Source organism: Carassius carassius, chromosome 2 (genome assembly GCF_963082965.1).
Source record: "Carassius carassius chromosome 2, fCarCar2.1, whole genome shotgun sequence".
In the NCBI taxonomy this organism is placed as follows: Eukaryota; Metazoa; Chordata; class Actinopteri; order Cypriniformes; family Cyprinidae; genus Carassius; species Carassius carassius.
The window spans coordinates 26,318,417-26,329,420 of NC_081756.1; the positions used below are offsets into that span (position 1 = coordinate 26,318,417).

The 11,004-nt window shown below is 42.3% G+C and overlaps 1 protein-coding gene across 3 annotated transcripts in view; it reads right to left on the bottom strand.

Moving 5' to 3' along the window:
- The window catches only part of LOC132107703 (T-cell immunomodulatory protein-like), a 203,699-nt gene that overhangs the window by 66,690 nt on the left and 126,005 nt on the right, over positions 1-11,004 (bottom strand). For 2 of the 3 annotated variants that reach the window (XM_059513876.1, XM_059513860.1), the window contains 2 exons: positions 4,354-4,510; positions 1,774-1,882 (listed from right to left, as the gene is read on the bottom strand). In XM_059513876.1, the coding sequence (XP_059369859.1) occupies positions 1,774-1,882; positions 4,354-4,510 (266 nt within the window). The remainder of the gene's footprint in view (positions 1-1,773; positions 1,883-4,353; positions 4,511-11,004) is intronic. The other variant, XM_059513868.1, reaches the window with a different exon arrangement.

Here is an 11,004-nt window from a genome sequence, read left to right on the forward strand (position 1 = left end):
ACGCAGAACATGCAGGATTCATATTTAAATAGACTGTTCCGGCTTAATATTTACAGATATTAGTCCATATCGTGATTTGATGTAAGTGCAATGACCTATTTTTGATTGATTCATTCAAAATTTGGCAAATTCCGTGCCATTCCGTGTTAAACTGTAAATTCCGTTTTTATGACTGGATTCCACGATTCCCTCCGTGTTTTCTGCATCGCGGAAATCATAGGGCCCTAGTTGTGGTATGCCAGCTCTATCTTGCAATGGACACACGCCACGATGTTCTCTTTACGTTTGCCCGCGCCCTCGAATCAAAACACTGCTGACTCCTTGCAGGATGCGATTTCAGACGCAGCGCTTGTGTCTCCTTCCGCTTTCTGGGTGACGTAAACGCGTTGTATCACATTAAAAAAATCATTGCGAAAGAACCTGACGTGAGATTTAAAATAAATTAAAAGAGGCTTCGAGGCAGAGGAATTTGCCTCGATCATTTTTTGTAATCGAGTTACTCGAGGAATCGTTTCAGCCCTAGTCAGAATATATATATATATATATATATATATATACACACACACACACACACACACATATATATATATATATATATATATATATATACATATATATATATATATATATATAGAGAGAGAGAGAGATAGATATAGATATATAGATAGATTAAGTAATAATAATATTTAGTAAGATACATTAAAGTAATAAATCTATTGTGACAATGTAAAAGTCTTTACTATTTTGAATAAATGTTTTCTCAATTGTTACAATTGTTACAAGAATCCTGGAAAGAAAAATGTTAGGCAGCACAACTGTTTTCAAAACTGATAATAATGAGAAATGTTTCTTGAGCAGCAAATCAGCAGATTTGAATGATTTCTGATCATGTGAGACTGAAGACTGGAGTAATGGCTGCTGAAAATACAGCTTTGCATCACAGGAATAAATTACATTTGAAAATATTAAAACCGTTCTTTAAAACTGAAATACTCTTATTTTACAATATTGCTGTTTTTACTGTATATTTAATAAAATAAATGCAGCCTTGATGAGCATAAGAAACTTCTGTCAAAATCATGAAAAAAACAAAATTCCTGACCAGTAACTGTCAATGGCATTTTCCAGACACAGACAGTCATAAAGATACACACCGTATCTATGTGGACTGGACTAGTGTAGACAGCAGGAAGTCACGAGTCTGCCATTATTCACAGGAAAACGGTATAAACTACAGACTCATAAAAGCAGCTTTATTAGGAGAGTCTATTTGTATAAAACATAACATTTATATTGCATATAAACATCAATTCCACCTCACACACACAAGTGGCTATTTGATTTGAAGGGTGCACAAGCATCTTGGGAGCACTTTGTCACTGCAGTAAACTACCCAGAGTGCCCCTCTCTCCTCTATTCTAGCTTACAGCAGTCTCATTAAACACCACATCTACAGGAAAGAGAAACAGAGCGCGCTAATAAGTGCAAGGAGGGGAGATTTAAGAGACTCTGGGTCAGTCTCATCCCTGTTTTAATCTGACACTGATAGAATGATCCTCACATGCTGTTACACAGATGAAGCTAATCTGTGTGCTTGAGTTGGAGGAGATTTCTCCTTTTACTTTAATTAAAACACAGCAGGCAGGATTAAATGGCATCATGGCTGCTTTCTAGTGGATGCATTTGGCTCTGGAAATGTCATCTCTTTAAATGTCAGCACCCGGAAACTCTACCTCCACTATAGTGGCCACACTTGACAAATCTCGTACTCACCGATCACTTTTACGAAATACGCGTCGGCCTCAAAGTTGTTCTTCAAAGCGTGGATGACGAGCTCATCCTTTCCTTCCACCTTGCTGAGCACCATCATATCTAATATACCCTGCAAATGAGAAATCAGAAACAATGTATCGAGCCCATTGAATCTCTCCCGTCAGATGAGCACTCATACCCTTAATGGACTCCAGCAAGCTATTACACTTCTTATCATTCCCTCTCTGCAGTCTATCAGGCTCGCTCTTAAGAGCATGGTTGCACGGGGGCTAGTGTACAGATAGCATCCTAATACTTTGCTAATGATGACTAGCTTGAATGCTAACAGAATGAGACATGCACGTGCTGTTTGTTTAATGAGCCTTTAGCTCCATTAGTTATGTAAGCATGAGGGAATTTGCGGTAATTGGCTATATTGTGATTACAACATGGAGAAGGCTGCTATACAGATGGAGAGAAGGGGTGGAGGGAGGGAAAGAGTAAACCTTAGTGGAAAAGAAACAGGAGAGATGACTTTTTTAGGTGAGCACTAAGCAGCACACAAACCAATACAAACCCTCACACTCATGCAAGAATCAGCCATTTCAATGCACTGTCTGTAATCTTTCAGCAAAAGCAGCTTCAAAGCCACCAGCTATCAGTCTAGACATGGGTGAGCACACACACTTTAATGGTCACTGATTCAGTATGGAGGAATCTCACAAAACGTCACGCAACTTACAGCAGACATGTCTATGTCCACCAAAAGAAAGAAATCATTTTGCTTCATGAAAATGAAACCTGCTTAAATATAGCACTATTTTCACAAGCATGCCTGTGAAAAAATAATAAATGAATAAATAAATGATTCTAATAATTGTAAATTAAATAACATAAACACACTACTGTTAAAAAGTCTGGGGTCAGAAATTTGTATCTGTATAATTTGCTTTTTAAAGATTTTCAGCCAGAATGCATTAAATTGATCAGGAAAGACATTTATTTAAACATTTTATTTTTATATCAAATAAAGACTGTTCTTTTGAACTTTCTATTCATCAAAAAAAGAAGAAGACTGAAGACTGGAGTAATGATGCTGAAAATCCAGCTTTGCATCACACGTTTAAATTACATTTTAAAATATAATAAAATAGAAAACAGTTGTTTTTAAATTTAATAATATTTCACATTATTACAGTTTTTACTGTATTTTAAACAAAAAAATGCAAGATTGGTAAGCAATAGCATAAGAGACTCTTGCCAATAACATGAAAATTCATTAACTCCAAACTTTTGAAAGATAGCATATATTTAAATTGTTAGTCGACACTGGTTTTCCAATTATTAATTGTATTAATTAAAATATCTGAATGCTTTATGGTTATAAGAACTGTGTGTGGGAAAATGTCATGAATACAATGTCACAAGGCAAAAAATCTTAATGGTTAGAAAAAGGCACATTTTCTATTCGCAGTTTTTTCTTTTGATTTTAGGGTGGAATGTAACCCGAACATTTCTGTGAGATTAACCCATATGTATATAGATCCTAGGCATTAGACAAGAGCCAGACATGTTCATGTGTGAGCCTTGTGTAGAATGAACAGTCCAAATCAATGCGTCTGATTAAAGCACACAAAACTTGAGCACCAGCGAGATACACACAGCTGGTGAAGAAATAGAGCTGCCCACTGGGAAGCTGCACTTAAAGTTCTCAAATCATAAGGACACCCTTAATACTGATCAACCGAAACAGTGCAGTGAATTACAAAAGACAAACAGAATGGAAAATAAAAAAGGAGGAGGAAAGCTTTAGTCACCAAAAGTTAATCCTTAAGGCATATTGACAGCCTTTTTGAAATTTGTAGGAAAATATTTTTGATTAAATAAGAATGTAAAATGTAACAAGACATATATTTGAACCCCTTGACACTTCATCTAAAAATTCTGAACATGACATTACAATTTAATTTTTTTCCAATTGTTTGAATGTCAAAACGTATCAATAAATGACTGACCAATAAAATATTGAATTAAATAACTATTATAAAAATATAACTATTTAAAAATGTGTCATTGTTATGTGTTTGTCGATTTAATCTTTGTAATAATTCTACTTAGCATACATTTATTTTTATTTCAGTTTAAATTGTAGTCATTCTAGTACTTCAGATACAACTTATTTTTTATTAGTTAGTTGCTAAGACAACATTTCTAATTTACTAGTTTATAATTTTCATATAATATTTATATTTTATTTTAGCAACACTAGCACTTCTTCACATCAGACTTAGTTCAGACAGGTCTTAAGACTACAGAGACTGCTATATTATTGGACAGCTGGGTGTGAAGCATCAGAGACTGGGGTTTGTGGGAAATGTAGATTGTGTCGTTTTCTACTCTCAATGTCGAAAGAAGAGAGAAGAGTGTCACACCACTGGGACAACATTACAGTCAGAGTATATATCAGATAATGACTAAAGCTTGGTATAATACAGGTTACAGAGACATCAATGAGATGAAGAAAGAGTGATCTGGGAGAGAGAAAAGGAGGCTGTGCTTTAATTAAAGCGTCAAAAGCAAGTGGAAAAGGCCAACACTTACGTCCTCATAGATGTCAAAAAATGTGGCTACAGCAGCCTTGCTGATGGCACTTAGGTCTGACTGTTCCCAGTGCACAAGGAACATGCGGCCTGCCGCCCGACAGCTCTCGTTATTACACGGCACATTCTCCAACAGGAACGCCTGCTGCTGTGTGCTGCTGAGACAGAAAGAATGAGGAAAATGGCCGTTAATGTGAGTAGATCTGAGAAACACAATGCTAAAGAATTGTGCAAAGACACCGCGTCATGTTAAATGTAACCCTTGCTAATTAAGTTTGCAAGCATATAGCGAACCACTGAACTTTGACCAATTATAGAGCATGTCTGAGCCTGAACACTTCTTCAATGACAATATTACATGCATACATGGCACAGGGCTTGATGAACCAATGAGATTGGAAAAAAGGTTGAAACTTGCACACTGAACTTTTCAATCCCCGAATAAGGCAATTAAGCAAAACCTATTCCTCCCGATAATTCAGTGCTGAGTGTGGGGGAGGTGGCTCTGTGAGGCAGCAGTGAAATATGAAATGAGATTCATTTCTGCATTGCACAACAGCCCATCTGCCAGTTCTCTGCTTTATTCAGGACTCTTGTTTCATACCTTTATTTACCATGTGACACTTCTCAGAACTATGCCAATTTCGACCTGGGCGTGTGCGAGGCTAAAAATAGAAACTGCATTAAGGTTTTTCTTCTCTGCCTGCCTTCTGTTGTTTCTCCTTGCTTTCAGAAGGAAATGCTCAAAACATACATCTGAAGCATTTGAATTAGAAACAAAATCTGGCCACAAGCAGCAAACATCAGGGTCCAGGGTGCATGGTTAGCAATCTAACGGAAATGAATCTGATGATGCGTTCATCTTGAATCTTCAAAGAAAGATAGGGTTTAATGAAACAAGCAGTGTTGGGGAGTAACTAGTTACATGTAACGGCGTTACGTAATTTAATTACAAAATTAATGTAACTGTAATTAGTTACAGTTACTAAGAAAAAAATGAGTAATTAAATTACAGTTACTTATGAAATTTTTAACGATTACAAAGGGGATTACATTTGAATATTTACACACATCCACATACAGATTTAACTGATTTCTTTCCCAAATTGCACTGACTATTCTGAGACATACGCCCTAATAATTTCCGGGATGCGGAAACACAAGTCTAGTTTGTAGAATCCAGTCATAAAAACGAAATGCCTAACGCGGACGGAATATCCCACATTTTGGATGACTAAATCAAAAGTAGGTCAGTACACTTGAATCAAAACATGACATGGACTAGTGTCTGTGAATATTAAGCCCCAAAAATGCAATATATGACTCCTGCACGTTCTGCGTGTCTGTGGAAATCAGGCGCGGACTGGACACCGGGAGAACCGGGACTATTCCCGGTGGCCTGGCAGCCGGTTTTGCCCCACTATTTAATATCATTAAATTATAATTGCCTGCCCAATGTACTAAAGCGATCATTTGCGAACCCGCCATTTGATAATTAAATCTCTAATAAGTCATGAAGTGTTAGTCATGACTCGCGCGCTCTCCGCGCCTCCGCCAAACGGTTTGGATCAGACTCAGAGTAATCAATGCGAGAGAGAGAGAGAGAGAGAGCGAGAGAGAATAGATAGAATAGAGTGGACTGCTGGAGCAGAGAAGCAGAACTCCTGTTCAGGGTTTTAGGTCAGTTTCATCTGTAAAGATGCTTTTTTTGTCTTTGTTTTTTTCTTTAATTAATCAAGCAGCAGCACATTGCTCATCAGTCATCACTCAAAATACTATATAAAGGCCATCATTATTATCAGTTGTAATGTTACAGTAGTAATTTAGCTGAAAAACAGATCAGATTTTTTTATAGGTTTAGGGGGAGCTACAGACAACAACACAACCCCTACGAAAATTAATGTTTTAATATATTTCTATAAATCCATAGAAAATAGTTACTATTGTTTAACTGTGGTAACCAAAAATTAAAAATTATTTTACAAATTGAGTTATTTAAAAATAAATACAAATCCATTTGCAAAAAACAAAACAAAACAAGGTTATTGTATATAGGCTATAAAAAAAAAGCATGGTCAATTTTTGTAAGGAAAACATGACTCGTGTACAGTATTAGGATTTTTCTATAAAGATATTGTATTGTAAAGTATAGTTTTGTTCAATCTTGAGTATTAAAGTCATGAGAGAGATGGATAACGGCAAAATAAAGAGACTGAAGAGAAAAATGGAAGTGAAGGTGCAGTTCAGGAGAGAACTTTAAATTATTTAGCATGTCCCCAAATTAAAGATTTAAAACTTTTTTTTTATGTCAGGTCCATACCAAAAATAGTTTTGTCCATGAATTTGTTTGTATGAGTTTGAATTTTCCAGTCTGAATTTTTTTCCCAGTCCGCCCCTCCTGTAAATTAATGCCAAAGACATGGTTTCATTTACTACACATAGGACTACTGAAGCTCGCAGTGTTTTCAACCTCTGCTGCCTCAATATAGGAGTACACGAGCACATAAACATAATTTCTAGAACTGCTCTGTTTCACTTCATGTGCATTTTACTTATTTTGAGAAAACTATCATCATATACAAAGAGACAGCAGTTTAAAAAAAACACCAATGTTTCAGGAGTTTATTACACAGAATATGACACATGCTTATTAGATAACTGTATTTGAGTTGATGTATATGCTTTTATTTATTATTCTTTAATTTTCACAAATTTAGAAAAGTAATCAAAAAGTACTCAAAAGTAATTAGTTACATTACTTTAATAAAGTAATTGAAAAAGTTACACTACTATTACATTTTAAACAGGGTAACTTGTAATCTGTAACCTATTACATTTCCAAAGTAACCTTCCCAACACTGGAAACAAGTTACATCAACACAGTCGTCAGAAAGGGCAAATGATTTTCAAAAGAATATATGAGATATTATATATTATATGAGAAGTCAGAAATAGCCCTCTAAACATGTTTACTGTCATAAGCTATGTGATCATAATGTAAGCGTGGACTTCATAGAATTCAACATTTTATATTTAGACAAACTACATGCCACAGGATGTCAATTTCAAATGAATGTGAAGATATTTGCAGCTCGAAACTTTATCTGAAGCATTTATCGCAAGGCTTTTAAAAAATTTTTATTTCTACAGTTATGTATAATAATGCTTGGTGTATAAGTTTTTGTTTTATTATTCATACCACAATATTAAATAAGCGTCTTAGAAAAAATGTTACATGTTATCTTGAAAAACTTATATAACATTGTCTTAAAATGATTGCAATATATTTAATTAAGTCTGGCAACTAAGAGTCTATAAAAATGAAATAAAATGTTATGATCTACATTACACAGATTTCACTGGACACTAATTATATACTGTTTATATATATTGTTTAATAATAATAATAATAATAATAATAATAAAGACCGTTTAAAGGGCTTTAACCTATTGTTCGTTCTTTTGTCATGTGACGCGACAGTCACAGTGTCTGGGTTGTGTTCCCTGGGTTTCCACTAGGTGTCCTCAGTTCCCACAGTGTTTATCATTTATCACTTCCTGTCTCCTTATTTGGTCACCTTCCTCCTTGTCTAGTTAATTGATTGTTCCCCACCTGTCTCCTGTTTCCCCATTATCCTTTTGTGTATTTATACCTGGTCTGTCTGAGTCTTAGTGACGGAGTCCTTGTTTAAATGTAATGTTAATTCATGTCCGTCAGTTCTTGCCCTTGCCTTGTCTTCTTGTTTGGTTTATGTTTGGATGGATGTTTTTGGTTTCGACTCATGCCTGGACTGTTTACCCTTTGGATTTGCCCTTTAATAAAGTCACATACCTGCACTTGGTTCTCTCTCCTGTGTTCTCTGTAACACCGATCGTGACAGAAGGACTCCGTCACACTGAGATCCAGCGGTATGTCTTTTTCCCGTTCCCCAGCCAAGATGGCGGAGCGGAGAGCTAAGTATCTCCGGCTGATCGCCCTCCGCCAAGAGGGCAATGAGGTGGGTGCCCTGGCACAGGTGTTCTGGTCCCTGGCCGAGGGTATGGGATACAACGATGCGGCTCTGAAGGATTATTTCAACAGCGGGCTGGATGATCCAGTGTCTCAGGAGGAGATGGGGCATTTAGAGACACTGGAATTCTGGGAATTCGTGTACTTCTTGCAGCATAGGCTTCTGTGGGATGCCCCAGCCACTCCTGTCTCTTCCGCCAAGATGGCCGCTAACCCAGCGCCAATGCCCAAGTCAGTCACTGATCCAGATTCATGGCCCAAGATGGCCGCCAGCCCAGCACCACAGCACAAGATGGCCGCCAGCCCAGCGCCACAGCACAAGATGGCCGCCAGCCCAGCGCCACAGCACAAGATGGCCGCCAGCTTAGAGCCACAGCACAAGATGGCCGCCAGCCCAGCACCACAGCACAAGATGGCCAACTCAACGCCTGAGTCTCCAGACAAGGTGCCACCGACTCGCCATCATAGAGGGCGGAGGAGGAGACAGGCGTCTACCGTTCCTCAAAGCCCGGAGAATGTTGCCGAGCGGACCGCTGCCGTCCAGGAGGACATTCCCGAGGCGGTGCCCGAGACTGTTCCGGAGGCCGAGGCGGTGCCCGATGCCGTTCCGGAGGCCGAGGCGGTGCCCGATGCCGTTCCGGAGGCCGAGGCGGTGCCCGATGCCGTTCCGGAGGCCGAGGCGGTGCCCGATGCCGTTCCGGAGGCCGAGGCGGTGCCCGATGCCGTTCCGGAGGCCGAGGCGGTGCCCGATGCCGTTCCGGAGGCCGAGGCGGTGCCCGATGCCGTTCCGGAGGCCGAGGCGGTGCCCGATGCCGTTCCGGAGGCCGAGGCGGTGCCCGATGCCGATGCTGTTCCGGAGGCCGAGGCGGTGCCCGATGCCGAGGCAGTGCCCGATGCCGAGGAGGTGCCCGATGCCGAGGCGGTGCCCGATGCCGTTCCAGAGGCCGAGGCGGTGCCCGATGCCGTTCCAGAGGCCGAGGCGGTGCCCGATGCCGAGGCGGTGCCCGATGCCGTTCCGGAGGCCGAGGCGGTGCCCGATGCCGTTCCGGAGGCCGAGGCGGTGCCCGATGCCGTTCCGGAGGCCGAGGCGGTGCCCGATGCCGAGGCGGTGCCCGATGCCGTTCCGGAGGCCGAGGCGGTGCCCGATGCCGAGGCGGTGCCCGATGCTGTTCCGGAGGCCGAGGCGGTGCCCGATGCCGAGGCGGTGCCCGATGCTGTTCCGGAGGCCGAGGCGGTGCCCGATGCCGTTCCGGAGGCCGAGGCGGTGCCCGATGCCGTTCCGGAGACCGAGGCGGTGCCCGATGCCGTTCCGGAGACCGAGGCGGTGCCCGATGCCGTTCCGGAGGCGGTGCCCGATGCCGAGGCGGTGCCCGATGCCGTTCTGGAGGCCGAGGCGGTGCCCGATGCGGTTCCGGAGGCCGAGGCGGTGCCCGATGCCGAGGCGTCTCAAGTCTCCACAGGCAGTCCAGAGTCGAGTCAGGTTCCAGTGAACTCTCCAGAGTCGAGTCAGGTGCCAGTGACCTCTCCAGAGTCAGGGCCAGTCACCGATGACCCTCCGGAGTCAGGGCCAGTCACCGATGACCTTCCAGAGTCAGGGCCAGTCACCGTTGAACTTTCAGAGTCAAGTCAAGTCACTGGGTGGTCTGCTGCTCCGCCCTGTTGGACTCCGGCATCGACCACAGGGGCGTGATGGTCATCTGCTCCACCCTGGAGGACTCTGGCCTTGACCACAAGGGTGTGGTGGTCTTCTGCTCCGCCCTGGGGGGCTTCCGCTCTGACCACATGGACGTGGTGGTCTTCTGCTCCGCCCTGGGGGGCTTCCGCTCTGACCACACGGATGTGGTGGTCTTCTGCTCCGCCCTGGGGGGCTTCCATTCTGACCACATGGACGTGGTGGTCTTCCATTCCGCCCTGGGGGGCGTTTGCCCTGACCACACGGACGTGGTGGTCTTCTGCTCCGCCCTGGGGGGCTTCCGCTCCGACCACACGGACATGGTGGTCTTCGGCTCCGCCCTGGGGGCCTTCATGTTGTTTTTTCCTTTTGTTTTTGTGTTAATGTCTGTCTCCTCCCTCCTGGTCTTTCTGTGTTGTGTTACATTCTGGTGCCTGTTCCCCATGTTTTTCTTTTCTGGCCCTCCGTCCCTCCCCCTGAGCCTCCACCTGTCCGCCTCCCTCCTGGTCTCTGTTTTGTGTCTGTCTTGGAGCGTCTGGGAGCCGCTCCGTAGAAGGGGGGTACTGTCACAGTGTCTGGGTTGTGTTCCCTGGGTTTCCACTAGGTGTCCTCAGTTCCCACAGTGTTTATCATTTATCACTTGCTGTCTCCTTATTTGGTCACCTTCCTCCTTGTCTAGTTAATTGATTGTTCCCCACCTGTCTCCTGTTTCCCCATTATCCTTTTGTGTATTTATACCTGGTCTGTCTGAGTCTTAGTGACGGAGTCCTTGTTTAAATGTAATGTTAATTCATGTCCGTCAGTTCTTGCCCTTGCCTTGTCTTCTTGTTTGGTTTATGTTTGGATGGATGTTTTTGGTTTCGACTCATGCCTGGACTGTTTACCCTTTGGATTTGCCCTTTAATAAAGTCACATACCTGCACTTGGTTCTCTCTCCTGTGTTCTCTGTAACACCGATCGTGACAGCGACA